We start from the raw sequence: 20,833 nt of genomic DNA, 5'->3' as shown, positions 1-20,833 counted from the left end.
CTCCAATAAAAACCAAAATGTATAAGAACAAATGTTGGCAAGGATGTGGAGAGACTGGAACCTTTGTATATTGCTGGTGGCTGTGTAAAATGGTACAAATGTGGAATTACCATGTGATCCAGTAATTCCACTCCTATGTATAAGCCCCAAAGAATTAAAAACAGGTACTCAAACAAATACCTATACAGGAATGTTCATAATAACACTAATCACAGTAGCCAAAAAGTGGAAACCACCAAAATGTTCACCAGTGGATGAATGGGTAAACAAATTGTGTAATATTGTTCAGTCATAAAAAGGAATTTAGTGAGTCTCAAAAGCAATATGCTAAGTGGAAGAAGCCAGACACATAAAGTCACATAGTATATGATTTAATTCATGAGAAATATCCAGAATAAACATATCCATAGAAACAGATTGGTGGTTGCCAGGGGCTGGAGTGCAGGGACTGAAAGGGGACTGCTTATTAGGCATAGGGTTTTATTCTGGAGTAATGAAAATGTTTTGGATCTATATAGAGGTGCGGGTTGCAGAGCATTGTGGCTGCGCTAAATGCCACTGAACTGTTTGCTTTACAATGCTTAAGTTTATATTATGTGGATTTTACCTCAATTTAAAAAAAGAAACTTGCTCACTTTGGCTATTGATTGAGAATCACCCAAAGTGGGGTGAGGATGGGAGCCTGGAACTGGTGAGGAGATAGATTCCTACAACAGTCAGGGATGCAGATGATGGAGACTTGGACCACAATTGTAATGGGAGTGGTGGGGAGGGTGGGGAGTGCAGAGAGAAAAGTCCAGAAGAGTATTCACTAAAATGGGATCAGTGCCTATCACTCAGTGGAGAGAATTACCCTGAATTACTTTATTTTATTGTTTAAGTTGTTTATAGCAAAAATCAGCTACATATATGAGCAGAACATATAACAAAGTCATCTGAGGGAAAATGTATCACAACCTCCAACAGAGCTGTATCTGGAAAAGAGCAAAACATACAAAGAAAACAAAATGGTTAAAAAGAAAATGTGCTGTAAAAATGACTAATGCAATGTGTAGGCTGGACTTTCAATATATGTGTCAGACCTGTGGTTTCTTACACCTCTGTGGCAGGTGCCTCCAGCAAAGGCAGTGGCTCGAAGATACAAAAGGGGCTTTGGACTTCTTCCCTTCCTTCATCTTACTAGTTGGAATGTGGATGTGATGGTTGGAGCTTCAGCAGCCAGATGGACCATGAGGACAAGGACATACTGCCCGGGGGGGCAGAATGAAAAACTGGAAAGGGTCTTGATGGCTAATGCCAGGGAAGATCCCTTACCAGCCCAGAATGCCTAGCCCTGCAGCTAAATGAAAGAAAGTTAAACCTTTGTCTTGCTTAAATCTCTCTTATTTGACTTTATCCTCAGCATGTGCAGTCAAATCTAATTCCACAGGGAGAATTCAATATAATTCTGCACTAAAAACATCCTGCATAGAAGCTTTATTCTGATTCTCCCCCACTTGAGTGAGAGTGAATGAAAGTCCAGATTCCTCAGGACTTCACACCAGTTTATGGCTCCTCCTGTATTCTCTTCAGCATTGTGGAGGCTGGGGTGCTGTTTCCCCTCATCCTTGGCTAGTTCGAGGCCCGGCGTTAGGTAAGTAAATGTTCAGCAAGGCCCAGACACCATGGCCCTGAGTCTGCCTGTTAGAGCCAGACGGAGTCCTTCCCCCACACTCTCTGCTGAGACCCCCACTTATTCAAACTGTAAAGACTCCAACAATCATCATGTAAATGCTTTATGGTGCTGCTGCTGCTGCTGCTGGTGATGATAAATCTCTTAGGCGTGTCATTATAGGGAAACAGAATAAATTCTAGCTACCCTCCTTGGGTCAGCGTGGTTTTTCATGAAGGCCGTCAGGCTCTGGGAGTCTGGAGAGCTGTTCCTGGCTTCATGCCAGCCCAGCATGCCACGGAGGGGCAGCAGGATTGGTCTGTGTACCTCCCAGATTCCCTTTCCCACCCCCCACCCTCAATCTCCGGCTCCTTCCCTCATAGGGTGGTGGGCACATGGGACCCTGGTCATCCTCAGTCCACCCAGCTGTGCTGCTGACTCTCTCACAGCTTCGGTGTCCCCCTTTTTCAAATGTACAGGTGGGACAAAGGGAGTTCTAAGGCTGCATGAAATCCAGAGATTCCATGATGTTTATCTGCTGCACAGAAATCACTCCTCATGGCACAAGTGCCTTGTTTAAAGACCTCTCGTGCCCACTCTCAGCTGGGCACACCCAGCCCTCACGGTCAAGGCCTCCTCCCCCTGCCACTCCTCCAGGATGCCTCAGACCACACAATCCTCCAGATTTCTGTAATCTAAATGCCCCTTGGGCTTCCCTGACCTTCCAGGTTTTCTGTAAAATCTGGACTGAGCTCCAAGTCTAGGGTTTGTATGGCTCAAGCTCCCCCACTATGAGGCTACCTCTGCTTGCTTTTTCATTCGATTAGTTATCATATGACAGAGATATAGAGGTAAAAGCCACAGACGTGGACCTTAGGCTCATGGCGTTTATAATCTTGGGAGTGGGGAGAACAGAAGAGCCTGGAAATAAACCATTACACAATGAATTAACTGATTAGAATGAATGCTTTCTTTCCACAAATGCTTATCGGATGCCTACTACGTCCAGCGTTTATTAGGTGCAGATGTAATGATGAACCAGACAGATGGGGTCCTTGTACTCGTGGAGCTACTATTGTAAGGAAGCAGCCCACAAGATTCACTGTAGGTTTATTTAATTTTAACTCATTCATTCAACACCTCTCTACTGAGCCCTACTGTACACCAGGCCCTGTGCTGGGTGCCGGGTGTACCGTGTGAGCAAAACCAGCCTGAGGCCCTGCCCTCACGGCCGGTAGGAGAGAGGAATGGTAAATAAAGAGAAAATGATAAAGTGGAAATTGCTCTGAAGGATACACAGGCTCCTGAGATGGAGAAGAACCCAGGGGGGAGCTGAAGGGACTGTATGTCCTAAACAGAGTGGACAGGAAAGACTCCCCTGAAAGAGGAGACAGTACAGTTGAGACCAAGAGGATAATAATAGCTGGTACTTACATAGCATTCACTATGGGCCAGGTGCCCAGCTAAGCGCTTTATATGTATCTTAACTCAATCCTCATAACAACCTCACGAGGCTGGTAATATTATCTTCCTCATCCCCATTTCACAGAGGGGGAAACAGAGGCATAGCAGATTCAAACCTCTGCTCAAGCTCACACAGCTAGTAAGTGGTAGTACCAGGATAGCAGCCAGGGTACATCTAGCTCCAGGCGGTGTTTCTAACCATGAAGCCTCTTATAGGGCAGGAAGAGGCAGCCATGAAGACAGCATGAGCCAGAGAGCAGGAGCAGCGGTCCAGGCAGAGGGTCCGGGCAAAGGTCCTGAGGCAGAAAAGAGCTTGGAATGTGTGAGGAATGGAAGGAGGCCTGTGGGGCAGCAGCGGGGTGAGTGAGGGGGAGCACAACACAAGACCACAGCAGAATGGTTGGGAGTGCAAGGGGAAGTCCTGGAAGGGCCCGAGGGGCAGGGCGTGCCTCTCTGTTCTAGATGACTTGTGTTGGGCTGGGAGAGAGAGTCGCAGAAGGACAGATGGAGGAGGGGATGCAGCTGCCAGAGAAAGGAACACTGGGCTGGTTGGGGTTGGGGTGGGGAGAGCAGGGACAGTTAGGGTAGAGACAGGTGATCTTGCTCCCACTTTGTACAGGACGGGCCGTGTGCAGGCCTTATGTCCCGATGTCATGATTAATCATGTCCTCTTTGATTTTCAAAAGCATCTCGGTTTGCATGACAAATAATCAGGACACCCTGGTTAAAGGGGATTTAGGGGAATGTTTTACCGATCTGGGTAGGTATCACTCTTTCCTTGGTTTACCCCAAACTTCACTAAATCTACATCATGCATTGATGCTTTTGGTGTTGGGTTTGTGAATTTGGGCTGGGCGGGCATGAGGGTAAGGAGGCCCAGTCCCATATGGCACAGCACAGGGCCTGGCATACAGGTGGCACTCAAGGATGCATGGGGAGTGATGTATTTATAAGAGTAACATTATTCAGTACCTCGCTTTTCCCCTGTGTAGGGGACCAGATCTTCTCGGTCTTTAAACTCCTTTGCTTGCTTTTCCAAGTGATCCAAGAGCTCCTCCCTTTTAAAGGGGCCCGTGGGCGCCTTGGTGGTCTGATCCTTCTGCCTCAGGCCTGCAGGCAGCAGTGCATTCTACAGTGGAGGTTGTGGGGCCGGGTGACACAGAGGGAGAGAGAGAGAGAGAGAACGAGAGAAAGAGAAAGAGAGTGGTCAGCTGCTGAAGACTTGCATTTCTCCCAAAATTCATCTTTGACCAATGGGACCTCAGAGCCCATCAAATCAATCCAGGCCATTCATTTACATGTGAGGAATCTGACACCTGGGAGGGGCAGAGACTTGCCCAAGATCACCCAGCAGATGAGAGGCATAGTGAGGCTAGGACTCAGGTCTCTTAATTATCTAGAGTCTCTAAACCGTCAATATTTCTGAAGGCAAGGGGGTGAAGAAGCAGCCGACACAGGGCTTAGCATACAGGGGCATTCCAAGGGCATCTGTGAGTGTGAGTATAATTAAGATGGCATTTGGATGCAGATAATTACAGCTATTGTGCATACAGTGGCTGGGGTGAGAAGACGCCCAAGGGCCTTGAGTTAGTGCCCTGCATGCGGAATCAGGGAAGAAGCGGCAGCCCCGATAACCAAGCAGGGAAAGGCTCAGCAGAGCTATGGGGTGGGTGAGGCATGGTTTTGGGCTGCAGCCCTGGACGGCCCTCCCAGCTGCTTTCCACCCTCCTGACAGGCCATGCTCGTGCCACTCTGGCTGCTAAATATTTTGAACGTTGCCCTTGGAGATGGGTGTCTCAAGAAAGATAGCATCAGCCAATCGTGTTCCTTCTTCAAACACGGTTAGGCTTCTAGGTGAGGGCTTGCTATTAAAGCAGACTAGAATTAGGGTAGATTTGAGTCACGTAGTCTTCCCTTACCTCAGCCCCCAGTGCCTTAGAGATTCAAAGAAGTTTATGGTTGCAAGGATGCTTAGAGAGTGTCTATTGCACACACCTTCCCTTCAAGAGGAAACTGAGGCCCAGAGCAAGGAAAGATTTGCCCAAGGAGTTGCGGGGACAGATCTAGAACAAAAACCAGGGTTCTTCTTCAGATGCCGGGGAGGAGGGCAGTCTTCACTTCCAATTATTGCTCTCTCCCCACCCCCTTTCACTCGGGGACCTAGTGGAGGTTGACTACAAGGTAGAGGTGAGCAGAATCTCACCCCACTTCTTGCTGCACCCCCAAACCAGCTAACCTAGAGAGCCATCCCACCTCCGATCTCTGTACTATCAAAATGCATAATTGCAGCCATCCCCACATAGTCCAGATCCTTTGGAAAGCCCCCTCTGAGAGGGGATGATATCAGGTATATGTAGAGAGCTGTGGGCCTGGCATACTGAGGGCTAAAGCTTGGGAGGACAATGCTGCTGCTTAAAGGCAGTATGATCTTTCACAAGATGTTTTCCCACTGTTTACCACTGAGGCACTGCTCAGGTCGGAGTGTTGGGTGCAAGTGGATACGGGCCATGAGTCAGCAAAGTATGGGAGTTGGAGCATGTCACAAGAGAATGGCCAGGAAGTAGAAAAGAAAGCCATGACTGATTTTGGGGTGAGCATCAGGAATGTAAGTGATGCCAGTTTCTCTTATGCAGTAGTCCTTGGCTACTGCCCACCATGACACACAGGTGGATGAGGCCCACAGGTGAGGTACATTTCTGTGGGCATGTCCTGGGTGAGATGGGATCTGCTGTGGCTGGCTGTGTGTCCACCCCATCTCTCCCATGGTGGGGCAATCATGGCGACTCAAGTAAGAGAGAAAAAACCTCCATCTGTGATTATCTACTCTGAGCAAACCAAATTCTCTGTGACATGCCTGCACCTCACAGTTGACCCCCATCAGGCTTATGCCCTGGCCTGATGTAGTGCTGACTCCAGCTAGATAATGTCGGGTAGGTTGCCTAATATCACTGGGCCTCAGTTTCTACAGCTATAAGTTGTGAATAATGATGGCTACTGTCTCGAGCTCATTGAAAAAGTTAAATTAGACAAGGGGTAGTGGAAGGGGAGGTGGGCAGGGGGTTGGGGTGACTGGGTGATGGGCACTGAGGGGGGCACTTGGCGGGATGAGCACTGGGTATTATGCTAAATGTTGGCAAATTGAACTCCAATAAATTTTTTTTTTTTAAAAAGAGAGAACGTTAAATTAGATAATGCAGGAAGAGTGCTTAGCCCACTGCCGAGCACTCACAAATTACCACTTATAATCAGATAAAATACATTTTAGCAGGAGACTGGTTTCCCAACTGTGTATGCTGAAATGGAGATGTATTATCCAAATATGTCTCCAAATTCAAAAAATGAAGATGTACAAATATAAAATGAAGTAAACATTGAAAGCAAGTGTTTTCCCAATGATTCCCACAAAGAAAGACCTGATAGATTTTTGTCACTCTAAAGGGTTTTGATGGCAGTGAGGTGCTGGGGCACATGTTGGTCCCTAAAGGATAGGTGATGGGAAAAACCCACAAGGCTACAACTGAGGAGGAGAGAATTTGCAAACTCATATCTCTTTCAGAATATATCTGATAGAGGCCACTGATTTAGTTAAAGTAGGGTTTCTTAACCTTGGCACAATTCACATTTGGGGCTGGATGAATCCTCATCATGGGGCCTGTCCTATGCTTTGTCAACTGTTTACTGGCATTTGTGTCCTCTACCTAATGGATGCTACTAGCACGTCGCCTTCACGTTGCGACAACCAAAAATGTCTCCAAATGTTGCCAGATATCCCCTGGGGGGCAAAATGGTCCCTCATTGAGAACTACTGTTAAATTGAAGCCCATATCATTACAACAGGGGAATAAAGATGTTTTTAATGTACTTTAAAAATATTACTTACATAGCATGTTAAAATATGGTTTAATTTATTTAAATCTTTATTGAAAGCAGTTGATTTTTTAAGAAACAAAAACATCAAAGGCCCTTTCTGACAATTCTTAGATTATTAGATTTTTAAAGTAAATATTGAGAAACCAGCCTCTTTAGAAATTAAAGGTTTTTCCCATTAAATGATATATTTAATAAAACATAACGATATTTAATTAAAACCAAAGGCAGTTGCGTATTTCTTAAACTCATGGTTATTTATCATTATAACTTGTTTTCGAAAACGGCATGTGACCTCACATGATATACAAAAATTAACTCCAAATGGATCAAAGATCTGAATGTAAGCACTAAGACTATAAAACTTTTAGAACAGGCATAAATCTCTGTGACCCTAGCTTAGGCAATGGTTTCTTGGATATGATACTAAAACAATAAGCAACAAAAGAAAAAAACCAGATAAATTGACCTCATCAACATAAAAAATGTTTTATGCTTCAAAGGAGACTAGCAAGAACGTAAAAAGACAACCCACAATTTGAAAGAAAATTTTTGCAGATCATCTATCTGATAAGGGTCTAGAATCCAGAATACGTAAAGAGCTCTCAGGACTGAAAATATAAGACGACTAACCCAGTTTAAAAATGGGCAAATGATCTGAAGAGATGTTTCTCCAAGAAAGACAAAAATGGCCAATACACATATGAAAAGATACTCACTGCTGTTAGCCATCAAGGAAATGCAAATCAGACCCAGAATGAGACACTACTTCATACCCACCAGGCAGATTATAATAAAGAGGACAGAAAAGCACAAATGTTGGTGAGAATAGTAGCACTGTAGCATTATTCAGAATAGCCAAAAAGTTGAAACAACTCAAATGTCAGTCAAATAATGAGTGGATAAACAGAATGTGGTACATACGTACCACAGAGCACTACTTGGTGATAAGAATAAACGTAGTCCTGACAAATGCCTACAACATAGGTGAAACCTTAAAAACATCATGCTAAGTGGAAGAAGCTAGTCACGAAGGACTACAGTATCGGAATCCATTTATACCAAGTGTTGAACCTATAGAGACAGAGAGTAGACGAGTGGTTGCCTAGAGCTGAGGAGGCTGGAGAGAAATAGGGCTTTCTCTCTTAGACGATGAAAATGTTCTAAACGTGACTGTGGTGATGGTTGTACAACTCTGTGCATATACTAAAAAAACACCACCACTGCACACTTTAAGTGGGTGAATTTTACGGTTTGTGAATTATATCTCAAAGCTGTTATTTAAAAATGGCATATGTTGGGGCACCTAGGTGGCTCATTCGGTGAAGCATCTGATTCTGGATCTCAGGTCAGGTCTTGATCTGAGGGTCGTGAGTTCAAGGCCCACACTGAGCTCCATGCTGGGTGTGGAGGCTACTTTAAGGGGGAAATAAAGGGCATATGCTATCCAGGGGAAAATTATAAAAATGCCTAATGCAGTAGCTAATCGGTCAGGGACCTCCAAGGACAGAAGGCTCTTTGTGTGCCAGTGGCCAGTAGCAATGTTAGGACTGGCCAGGCCAGAGGGGGCTAAATTTAAAATGGTGTCCTGTTTGATGACATGATGAGTCTCACTGTGTAAATTAGTCATGGAAAAGTTAAATGGGTGAGAAAATATAGCCTTGGATCTCTCATGACTCTTAGTACCTAAAACTGAGTCTCAGACCCAGGCTATCCAATCGGTGAGGAAAAAAGTTCCCACAACCATTTTATTGGTGCATCTTCACTCCAAAGACAGGTTGGTGAGGGGGGAGATTTGCTTTGCGAGACAACTTTGGTACATAGGACTTAAAGCATGTCATCATGTCCTTATACTTGGAAATGTGCTCATGTGACGAGGGCAGCTCTGTGATCTTAGGCCAAAATTATATCTGTTAGATGCTTGGGAGTGGTGAGGACTGTGGCACAGTGGAGCTTTCAGTGTCTCCATACCACTGAGCTCTGGAAGTATCACCATGTAAGAATATGGGTGGTGGTCTTAGATCTGTTCATCTTTATGTGAAAGCTCTTGATTTTTAAATATTGACACAAAATCCAAATACTTTAAAAACAATGTTCAGGTCACATGAAACACATCTGCAGGTCAGACTGAGTCTGTGGGTTGCCATTTTGCCACATCTGATCTAAAGTTTCTATCAGACTAGAATCCAATGTAGAGAAAGTCAAGATATTCATTTATTCGACAAATATTGACTCGAGGGTCTTGCTCATATCAGGCTCTGGGCTAGAGTATGGGAGGTATATACATAAGTTTTTAATTCAGTGGTTTTAAAAATTATAAAAACACATGAAATTTTTAATATGTTTTCAGAAATAATCATAGGGGAAAAATTAGGCAACCTCTTCCTGTGGTTCCCTACTCACGGGTTTTTAAATGGTGACTTCCTTTCAAATGCTATAAAATTAAAACTCAGATGTGCAGCTTGACAGGTTAACATCTTAATCTGACTTTCACACCTGCAGTCTGGAGGCCAGTTATCCAGAGGACAATGGAAGCTTTGACAGATCCTTAACTGTGCTGTTAGGAGCTCTAACACCCTGGCAACAGGTGCCAATGAGGCCAAATATCAACTATCTGCACAATTATCATTGCTATGGTCAGGGCTACCTCAGAAGCCACCCCAGCTAGGACCACTGTGGGCTAGTTCAGACGTGCACACATACACAACATGCAGGCAACACAGGCACAGAACACGCAAGCAGCACACACACACAAACACACGTATACTATGTATTAAAAAGCTCATGGATTTCTGGCAGCTCAGGGCTGCAAAGCTGAAGAGAGCCTCTGGACCAATTCTTTCATTTCCAGTTGAGGAAACTGAGGCACAGAAAAAGCCAGAGAGCTTGAGTTTATAATACAGATGACACTGTATATGATTAGCATGCCCAAGTATCAGTATGACCATTCTTAGGCTGGCGGCTAATCAATATACAAAATATACCCTAATCTGATTCTTCACAGCAACAAAATAAACTAGCAATTGTATCACTTTTCTCAAAGAAATCACGTATGTCTAAGGACAAGAGCATATTAAAGGTGCCCCCCCCCCCATGCTCTGAGCTCCAGGAGTCCTAGATTCCTGTTCTGTGACTGAACCACACACAACTCCATGTGTATAATCTCTCTAAGATTTTATTTATTTATTCATGAGAGAGAGAGAGAGAGAAAGAGGCAGAGACACAGGCAGAGGGGGAAGCAGGCTCCCTGCAGGGAGCCCGATGTGGGACTTGATCCCAGGACCTCGGGATCAACCTCAACCACTGAGCCACCCAGGCTTCCCTAGTACAACCTCTTTACCACATACTGGGAGCAGTCAGCCGAGGGTCAGGGAGGGGAAGGGCCTAGATTGAGGTCATATGCTGGACTGAGAGCCCAGGACTCTTGACTTCCAAGCCACAGAAAATGTTCCATCCCACCTGACAGCCTTCCTCTAGGAACAGATCCTGGAAACCAGATGTGGTGCCATATGAGAACCTGGTTTCCTCTCCAAGTGTTAGAAAGCCAGCACTCACCTTATCAAACTAGTCTCGGTTTACAGATAGGGAAACTGAGGCCCAGAGGCATGAAGTTACTCTCCTGGGGTAGGAGTGAAACCCAGGAGGCTGAACTGCCCAAAATGCCCACTGACTTCTCTCCCCCTCCCATTTTAAACGACTAAGCATGTCCTAGACGACCCCCCGCCTCCCTCCTTTCCACCACTTCAGCGAGGCCAAACATTCTATAGGCCAGTGAGTCACCTAATTACCTTTTACAAGGTATTTAGCAAAAAAAAAAAAAAAAATTTATCTCCAAAAAGATCCAAGCCTTGGGCTCGGCTGCCCTGACCTTGCTATAGGACCAGTGAAACCCAATAGTTGCTATTTCCCCTAATCAACTTTTTTAGGGTGTTAGTGCTGACATCCAAAGGCGTTTTTGTGGAGCATGTCCAGTAATTGTGGTGGGGCCTATAGGTCACAACAGCACACTTAATCTCGTTCCAGTGTTCATGGCACAATCTGGGCCAAGCCTTCCTTTCCCCATGTTCTAATTCTCCTTTTCTGCCTCACATAGAAGAAAAACGTTCAGCATTCCCTGCTGCGCCGGGCCCTGGGCATCCTGAGAAAACAGATGCACGATCCTGCTCCACTGGGGCTCACACTACAGGGGAGACACAGGTCCAGGTGTGAGCGATTGTACTGAGCTTCTTGGAGGAGGCGGTTCCTGAGCTCAATGGGTCCCAGTGAACCAGGCAGGAAAAAACCAGGGCAGGTGAACAGAGGGGACAAAAAGCACATCACAGACAAGGTGGCAGAATGAGGGGGCATGGCCTGCTAGGGAAAGGAGTCTGGGTGAGGCTAAGCTGCAGGGAGGCATCTGAAATGCCTCGGTCGTCATGCCTCCAGCTGGGAGCGTCAGCGCAGCCTCCAGGCCGGCCTCCCTGCTTCGCATCTCTCCCTCCCTACTCCCTCCTCATCTCTCCCTCCCATCAGCCAGCCGGCCCTCCCCAACATCAGCATCCAACTGTGTCTCCCCCTGTAAACTCACAAATGCCCGGTCCCTCCACTAACCTACGGAATCACAACCAAATTCATCAGCCAGGTATAGAGAATTTTTTGTGATTTGACTCCAGCCTCCTGATCTTCTTCCCGTCTCCCAGGATTCCAGGTCCCAGCCTCTCCAGGCTGCTCCACATTCCACGGCCGCACCCTGCTCTCACACTGCCATGCCTATGCTCTGGCTGTGCCCTCTGCCTGGCATTCCCTCCCGCCTCCTCCCCTGCATTTGTCTTTTAAAGCCCTTCCCTTGGGCACCCTGTTTGGCCTTTGCAGTGTTCCCCACATTGATCTGGTAATTCTCTGTCCAAACTCCCCTGGGCATCCTGCCAGTGCTTATATAATGCTCATCCAATTCTGTCTTGGAGCACGTCTATGCTGTGTATCTCTCCCTGAGGAGACTGAGTGCCCCTCCAGGGCCAGCTGGGATGTATCTTCATCTCCTCTGCCTCCCCGGCACCAAGCACTAGGCACCAAGAAAATGCATTCCGAATAGTCCGGATCCACACAACGCTGCTGCTCCAGCTGGGGTAGGTCGGTTGGTTTTACTTGGACACTCTTCAGGTCAACATCACACCTGCTGCCCCCAGCTAGCTGTCGGGCCACCCAACTGCTGCCCCTGGCAGGTCTGAGGGAGGGGACACATGAAAGGTGCCAGGGTGGGAGCGTCCAGGATGGGGCCAGCCTTCACTGATGGGACTTGGGGGAAATGCCAAGCTGGCCTTCGGTGATGTTTTCTTTAAGGGCCTGGATTTGGCTAATTTCCTGCCAACTCTTCTCACTTGGTCTTGGAGCTTTTGGCAGAGTAGGACACCAGGCCGTCAAGCTGGCAAACTCACAGTGACAGCCTCCAAACAGCCCCAATATCATGTCTCCCCTTCTTTGGTACTAAAAGCACTCTACTCTTAGGGCTGAGCACAAGGCCACTCAGATTAAAGACGACTTTTCCCAGGCTCCCTCGCAGGTAGGTGAGCCATGCAACTAAGCCCTGGTCAATAACAAGTGGCCAGTGGCAATTTCTAGTAACCTTCCTTAAAAGGTGCTTATGTAATGGCTTTTCTCCTTTCCTTTTTCTCCTCTTTTGCTCTATTCTGATGCCTCCTGTGAGGCTATGATGGCCACCACTCTGGCCCATGAGGATGAGGACAACACCCCAGGCCTGGCCAGAGATGAGCTGGATGGGATCTGGGATTCTGGGAAGTTTGGTGATCTGAGCTCCATACCAGCCCTAACCTGCCCACTTCTGGACTTATACTTGAGGGATAAAGAAACCGCTGCTCAAGTCCTGTTATTCCAGTCTCTTATACTTACAGCCAAATTGCATCCTAACTGAGAATCTAAGTTCTCATCCCAGGGCTATGAAGCCACAAACAGTGCACTTAAGCTGTTACTATGTGCCACACATTGGTTAGGAGCTTTTCATATATCTAACTGTATTTATATATATATTTGTGTGTGTGTGTGTGTGTGTGTGTGTGTGTAAATAAAAATAAAAGCCTGTCGTTTGAAACAGAGCCAGAGTTGTAAACCAGGAGGCCTATAGTCCAATCAAATGCCAAAACTTGGATTGGTTTGGTCTGTGGCATTTAAATGTAGTATCGACACTTTAAAATGGGGAACTTACACACAAAACTTCAGATTTCCAAGGGCACCTGGGTGGCTTAGTCTGCTAAGTGTCTGACTTGATTTGAGCTCAGGTCATGACTTCAGGTTGTGAGATGGAGCCCTCCATCAGGCTCTGTGCTGGCTCTGGATGGAGCCTGTTCCGGATTCTCTCTCTCCTTGTCCCTCTTTCTCTCCCCTCCTCTAAAAGTAATTCAGATTTCCAGTATCTCTTGAAAAATTAAATGATCTGGCAATATTGGACCTTCCTTTCCACACTGGTGATAATTGGTGAGGCTGAACAGCAAGTACCATTTAGTCAAATACAAACTCTCCTGTTTGCCTCAGTGCCCACCACTGCCTACTGTTGCTGACACACAGGTCTAGAATCAGTTACTATTCATCATTGATGGTGTTGTTACTTTCCTTCCTGGAAGGTTGAGCTTCGAGTGAAAACTTTCTTATGTCCACATCTCTTCTAAGAGTTGAAAAGTGAAAGATGAATCAGGATGGCCGTGTGCCTCATGAAACTGGCACATCTTCTTTCCTTCACTTACATTACCTACCTGATGTGGGTGCTTGGGTTTGCTGCCTCTCAAGGAGAAAGTGTTCGGTAGAGTGTCTGGGAGATGGGGAAGAGACTGGGAGGTGGGAAGGCAGCATTTAAACTTGAGCTACAGAGGTGCCTGGGTGGAACAGTCGGTTGGGCATCTGACTCTTGGTTTTGGCTCAGGTCATGATCTCAGGGTCCTGGGATGGAGCCCCACATCGGGCTCCCTTGCTCAGCAGGGAGTCTGCTTTAGATTCTCTTCTCCCTCTGCCCATCGCTCCGCCCCCCCCCCCCGCCCAATGCTTTCTCTCTCTGTCTCTAAAATAAAATCTTTTTAAAAAAACACCTTTAAAAAAAAAAAACCTTTATCTTCAGTGTTTTTTTTTATTTTTTATTTTTAAGGGTGATCTGAACAGAATAAGGTAAAATTTTTACTTCTGTTAAATCTAGGTGATGGAAACATAAGTGTCGTCTGTACTCTCCTGTGTTTCAAATATTTTCTATGAAAAATGTCAAAATCAGGAAGGAAATTGCTCAGAGTCCTCAGTGCAGGGCAGGTGCAGTGCTGTGGGTTGCAGGGGAGGAGCAGGGAGGTTGGGCTTTGAAAAATGAGAGGCTTTGAACTGAAGGCCAAAGGGCTCCAGGACCAAGAGGTCCCCCAGCAAAGAGGCAGGGAGGAGAGGGGGGTTGCAGGGGAGGAGCAGGGAGGTTGGGCTTTGAAAAATGAGAGGCTTTGAACTGAAGGCCAAAGGGCTCCAGGACCAAGAGGTCCCCCAGCAAAGAGGCAGGGAGGAGAGGGGCAGAGGAGAAAGGAAGCCTTCCCAGGGAGGCTGAAGCTGAAGAAGGGTAGAGGGAGGTGGTCATGGGGCCAGAAGACAGAGGTTAGGGTGGGGACACACCGACACCTGGCCTCGCTCACCCTCACCCTGCCGGGCCCATCCTTGGCTCTGTGCGTGGCCGGCAGTGTTTCTAAGGATGTGTGCCTATTTTTAGAGCAGAGATTTATTTCTTTCCATTTCAACTGTTTACTTCTGTCCTGGGCTCGCGATTCTGCTGGTTTGTGTTACAAGGGAGAACCACAGGCCTGTGGACCAAACGTGGATGATTCCTGCATGGCCAAGGGGGTCTTTTGGTTTACAGGATGCCATTTGGGGAGTAGGGAGGATTTTACGGTTTTGTGGAGTCTGATGGGAAGCAAAGTTGTATGACAGGAAGTGGCTGGTTCTCTTCCTGGGTCTGCGGCTGATTTGCTGTGTGACCTTGAATAGAGCTTTGCCCTCTCTGTGCTTCAAGAGTTTTTGCTGTTGTTTTTATTGTTTCATCATCACAGTGTCAATACTACTACTTACGTCATAAAATTGGTATGTGAAATGCACAAAGCACTGAGTGAATGACATGTGTCCAAGAAGGACCCCATAAATGAGAGTTTGTTTACCTGCCTCATGTACATATATGCAGGAGACGGGGGAGGGAGGGCTCGATGGTTTCTAAGTGTTCTTCCAGCACTGCGAGTCTACAGGTCTAGGTCTTCTCCTCCATCATTTCGTCCTGCAGTTCATGGTCCCTTGTTCTCAGAACTCTTGACCCATCAAGGACTAGGAGAAACAGGTCTGTCTGAGCTTAGCCTCTCACCTACCAGCTGTGTGATTCTGGTCCTCCATTTCTTTTTTTTTTTTTCAGGACAGTATGGACGGACCCCACTCTTCAAGAACGAATCTCATAGGATCCTCGTAGACATGATGCCCATACAATACTTAGCACAGTGCCTGGCCTGTAAGAAGCCCTCCACAGAGAATAGAGCTATTATTATTGTTATTTCAGGCCCTGCAGAGGGACTGTTGTTTTCCACTGTTGTTTCTGTGGCTGTAACATGTCATAGACTCCCAATGGGTGACTTTAAAACCAATTTACAGGACCCGATTTCTTTATAAGGTAGGGATTATCTCTACCATCTTCCCTCCTGCTAATATTTTAATCCTTTTACTGAGACACTTAAGGAAAATTCTTCCCTTTCCCCAAAGCTTCAATATCAAGCTATATTTACAGGTAAATTCTCGATCTTTTTTTTTTTTTAAGATTTTATTTATTTATTCATGAGAGACACACAGAGAGAGAGAGGCAGAGACAGGCAAAGAGAGACGCAGGCCCTTTGGCAGACTCAATGTGGGACTTGATCCCAGGACCCTGGGATCACGACCTGAGCTAAAGGCAGACGCACAACCACTGAGCCACCCAGGCGTCCCATGAATTCTTGATCTTGATGGTATTTTTCTTTCTGTTTTCAAAGATGAGTATGGATGGTGAAACTAACATAACAGCTTCCAAGGAAATTGTATTGGACCAGAACAACCTGCTGGTCATTCCCCACTCTGGGCCTTGGCACGCCCCATCCCACACGTGCTCACAGGATGTGGTGGTTAACAGCATGGGCTCATGGGGCAGGACTGGAGGCTGGAATCCCAGCACCATCTGTGTTACATACTGGGCGGGTTACTTCATCTCTCTGAGCCTCAGCTTCCCCATCTTTAAAATGGGACCCATGACCGAGCCTCTCAGAAGATTAAATGAGATCAACCATGCAAAGCTTTCCCCATGGCTCAACTGGTAAACGTTAGCTACCTATTGATCCCAAAAGAACTTGTACACTGTTTCCCGCACAGGTCACGGTGTGACCCGTCATTCTTCAGTGTTTCTGTATATCGCCCATTTTCCCCGCTGCCTGGTGCAAAGGCAATCTGAATCAAGGAGTTGGCTTGGCTTCAGAGCAGCATCCACTTAACTCCAGAGAGACGAGAAAGGGCAGATCCTCTTGGGGGATCAGTCAACAGTGGATACTTTTAGCACATGGAGCATTCCTCTCCCGCGGGAGTCCAAGTGCAACAATCTCATGATAAGCTCGAGTTTTTCCAGGCCGCAGAGTGAGAGATAGAAAGTTTCGGGGACTTTTTTTTTCTTCCTTTTTTAAATGTGCATAAGCTTGGAATCCTCTGCTGCAAACAAAGCTGCCTTCCAACTCCGAGTACTCTATTCTGTCACGTGACACTGGGGCTTAACATTGCATCACTGAAAACCTAACCCCTTGAAGCGTCAGCTGAATTCAGGTAATAAGGCTGTCAGGAATTGCTCATCAAATCATAGCTGCTTAGAGCTGGAGGGGGGGGGGGCTGTCAGAAGGCATCTAGGCGGAATGCACCCCTTTTATTGATAGAGAAACTGAATTCCACGAAGGGAAAATACATGCCTGAGTTGGGAGCAGAGCCAGGACCGAACACAGACTTCTGCATTTCAAGTTGCTTCCAGGAAGAAAAGAGGTCGGTTTTGCATCCAGCACTCACCCCAGTTACAAAACTAGAGCACATCTGTGGCTCAAACTATCTTTCTGAGACACCCATGAAGCTTTAAGGTGGCTTTCAGAACTGTGTCATGGCTCATCCACTGCCTCGGTCTGGGACCTTGGATAATTTACTTCACCTCTCAGTTTTCTCATCTGTAAAATGGGGATGGTAATGGTACCTGCATCACAGGAGTATGATGATGGTTGAATGAACTGAGATTTTCAAAGTGCTTAGAACAATCCTGTGCATAGGAAGTGCCATATAAGCACTTGTTAAACAGAAACGAAAGCAGGGCACTTGTGTGGCTCGGTGGCTGAGTGTCTGCCTTTGGCTCAGGACATGATCCTGGGGTCCTGGGATCGAGTCCCACATTGGGTTCCCCGCAGGGAGCCTGCTTATCCCTCTGCCTGTGTCTCTGCCTCTCTCTCTGTGTCTCTCATGAATAAATAAATAAAATCTTAAAAAAAAAAAAAAAGAAATGCAAGCAGAAGCCATATCAAGCGTAACAGACGGGGCAGTGGACCTGGGGCCTGGTCTAGTTCTGTTTGGACGTGTGACCTGGAGCAACCTCCTTCCCCTCTTGGTCAGTTCTGCTCTAAAAGTTGAGAGCACGTGTAATGTTTGTCCTTCTCCGATTGACTTACTTCACTCAGCATAATACCCTCCAGTTCCATCCACATTGAAGCAAATGGTGGGTATTTGACATTCTAATGGCTAAGTAATATAAATAATAGTGAAAGGGAATATAAGGGAAGGGAGAAGAAATGTGTGGGAAATATCAGAAAGGGAGACAGAACGTAAAGACTCCTAACTCTGGGAAACGAACTAGGGGCGGTGGAAGGGGAGGAGTGCGGGGGGGTGGGGGTGAATGGGTGACGGGCACTGAGGGGGGCACTTGACGGGATGAGCACTGGGTGTTATTCTGTATGTTGGCAAATTGAACACCAATAAAAAAATAAATTTATTATATATATAAAAAAAAGTTGAGAGCATGGACTCTCCTGGTCCCTGTGCTCCTCCCAGATGGCTGCCACCGAGACCTCTCCCGGGCTGCATACCTTTGGCCTCTCCCTATGCTGACCTCAGAACACGGGCCAAGGGCAGGTGAAACTGAGCTGGAATGTTTGTGTTCTCGGAAAGTAGGGAGGCCCCAAGATTTTTTCAAAACTCACACACTGACTTGCAAATCAGGTAACAGAAGACATGGCCATGAAGGGACCAATTGTGTGGCTGGGACAAAAAAAAAAAAAAAAAAACCCGCTAGCCTCTGTTATCTCCTATCCTCTCGCTGGCTTCTCTTTCCTTGTCCTCGAACTTAGAAAGGGGTCTTTGAAAATGTCCTTTTTGAAACCACAGTGGTATGAGAATCACAGGTCTCTGATTGCACAACCCTCCTCCAAATCCAAAAGCACATTTATTCTCCTCCCGCAGGAGTGGAAGCTGAGAGAGCACTCAGAGCCTGTTTGGAATCTGAGTCTCCACACCCTGGTCCCGTGACCTGGGCAAGTTAGCTCTCTGGCCCCAGGTTCTCCATCCCTCTAGCAGGTACCCACCTTCCTGTTGATCTTCTGGGAGGAGGGCTGGGGTGCTGGCTATTCAAGAGGAACAGAGGCCCTGGGAATTTGCTGCTGAGGCCAGAGACCTTGGTATTTGGGGTGGGGGCGTTGGAGGAGCCCTTTGCCAGGTCAGAGCTGAAACAGAGCTCTGGCTGGGGCTCCAGCAGGCTTTGCAGGGGCTCTTGGGGCCTGCACTTCTCTGCCCTGGGAACAGAGCGATTCTGCAATATGGTGGAAAGGTTGTGGGGAGGTAGCAGGGCCCTTCCTTATCTTCAGAAAGGAACTATCCTGGGCAGCCCGCGTGGCTCAGCAGTTTAGCGCTGTCTTCAGCCCAGGGTGTGATGCTGGAGACCTGGGATCGAGTCCCACATCGGGCTCCTGCATGGAGCCTGCTTCTCCCTCTGCCTGTGTCTCTGCCTCTCTCTCTCCTCTGTCTGTTTTTCATGAATGAATAAATAAAATCTTAAAGAAAAGAAAGGAACTATCCCACGACCAGCCAGGCCTTCCACCTCTCACCTGCCTCGCTGGTACCTCGCCTGGTCCATCTGTCGTCAGAGCTCCTGAAACCAGCAAGCCCACCGAGTCACCACCCCTCAAAGATTCCTCAGGCCTATAGAGAAAACTCTAAACTCTCAGGTTGGCCCTGCAACTCATGCTTCCCCCCTCCACCACTGTCCAGCCTAAACCTCCTTCCGAGGTCATCTAACCCCCCACAGAAACTGCACTGAGATTCTAATTACTGTCCCCAGTCACTTTTTGTATGCAAGCCTTTGCTCCTGGCCTCCACTTGGCCTGGAATTCTTTTTTGATTCCTGACTCAGAAAAATCCCAGGGCCCAGTTCCCAAATCACCTGCTCTGTGACACTTCCCACTGGTAAGAGTCAATCCTCTCCCTGAGCACCCTGTCTGCCCTGTTGTGGACACTGTTTATCATGCCTGCACTCCAGTGGCCTGAGGGCTGAGTCCCTGCCAGGCTCTCCTGGTGGTGGCCTGCATAGGGCCTGGCACCCCGCAGGTAACTAAGCCCTGTTTACTGAGCTGACAAAAGTAGCTACATCCCCCTTTTGTTCTCACTTTTTAAAGCTGTTCGTTTGTGTCATTCTATGTGACAGTGGTCTAGGATCAAATTAGAGCAGAATAATGTCATACCAAAAAAGCCGGAAGCTTGGTTATTCCTTGCCTAGAGCACTTGTTTTTCCTGAAGCCCTGGCTTCCCAGGACCAGTGGTGCAGGGGAGGGAGGAGATCCAAGGCTTTCATACCAACATGGCCTTCCAAGCCACTTAAACAGCCTTGTCAGAGGATCCATATCCTCATGTCTGGGCAGGGAAAATCATGAATAGCAAGAAGGATTTGTCATTCTATGAGGCCTAGGACCCCAGGATCCCTACACTAGGAATCTGGTTTCTCTAGAAAGAAGATATTTATTTGAATCTGGAGATAAGGCCAGGTTATAAGCTCATGGCAGCTGAGCCCTGAAGGGACCAACCAACACCATCATTTCATGGATGGGGACACTGAGGCATAGGGAAAGAGCAACTGGCCCAAGGTCACATGGAGAGTAAGAGACAGGACCAGGGTTGGCCCTGGGACAGCTAACCTATAGTCCTGCATTTCTCCTGCTGACCCACACTCCTTCTACACTAGCTGTGATTACTCAAGGGTCATTGAAATGGTATAATGGTGTTCTTTTCTTTGTGGATCACTGTAAACCACAGTTGAGCAATAACAGCTTTAAAAAAAAATGTGTGTGAAAGGGAAAATAAGGGAAGGGAGAAGAAATGTGTGGGAAATATCAGAAAGGGAGACAGAACGTAAAGACTGCTAACTCTGGGAAACGAACTAGGGGTGGTAGAAGGGGAGGAGGGCGGGGGGTGGGAGTGAATGGGTGACGGGCACTGGGTATTATTCTGTATGTTAGTAAATTGAACACCAATAAAAAAAAAAAAAAAAAAAGAAAAAAAAATGTGTGAAATGTTCCATTTTTAATTAAAAATATATAAAGTGGAAAGTTCATTTTGTACTTTGTCTGGGCTGAGCATTGACCCAGGGACCTGGGTATAGATGGAGGATGAAGGCTCCCGTCTAACAGGCCATCTGGGAATCCCTTTCTCAGCCCCGCTCACTGTTCCACAGTGGCTGGCCAAGCCACAGACTTGACCTCCTGCCACTTAATACTGTGATCCTGATTGCAGAGGCGAATTCTGAACATTAAATATACTTCTTAAATGTGC

General features: G+C 46.9%; 1 protein-coding gene and 1 long non-coding RNA gene across 7 annotated transcripts in view; one reads left to right on the top strand and one right to left on the bottom strand.

Moving 5' to 3' along the window:
• LOC140641725 (uncharacterized) overlaps nucleotides 1-1,863 on the top strand; it is a 33,322-nt gene extending 31,459 nt beyond the window's left edge. For all 6 annotated transcript variants that reach the window (XR_012038314.1, XR_012038317.1, XR_012038319.1 and 3 more), the window contains one exon: nucleotides 1,110-1,863. This is a non-coding gene — a long non-coding RNA (uncharacterized lncRNA). The remainder of the gene's footprint in view (nucleotides 1-1,109) is intronic.
• TMOD1 (tropomodulin 1) overlaps nucleotides 1-20,833 on the bottom strand; it is an 81,228-nt gene that overhangs the window by 38,140 nt on the left and 22,255 nt on the right. The window contains exon 3 of the mRNA XM_072842043.1: nucleotides 4,088-4,244. Within this exon, the coding sequence (XP_072698144.1) occupies nucleotides 4,088-4,244 (157 nt within the window). The remainder of the gene's footprint in view (nucleotides 1-4,087; nucleotides 4,245-20,833) is intronic.

The sequence above is a fragment of the Canis lupus genome, chromosome 10 (genome assembly GCF_048164855.1).
Source record: "Canis lupus baileyi chromosome 10, mCanLup2.hap1, whole genome shotgun sequence".
Taxonomy (NCBI): domain Eukaryota; kingdom Metazoa; phylum Chordata; class Mammalia; order Carnivora; family Canidae; genus Canis; species Canis lupus.
Note: the sequence above shows the minus strand (reverse complement) of the source record. Positions and strands in the feature narration are given on the sequence as shown.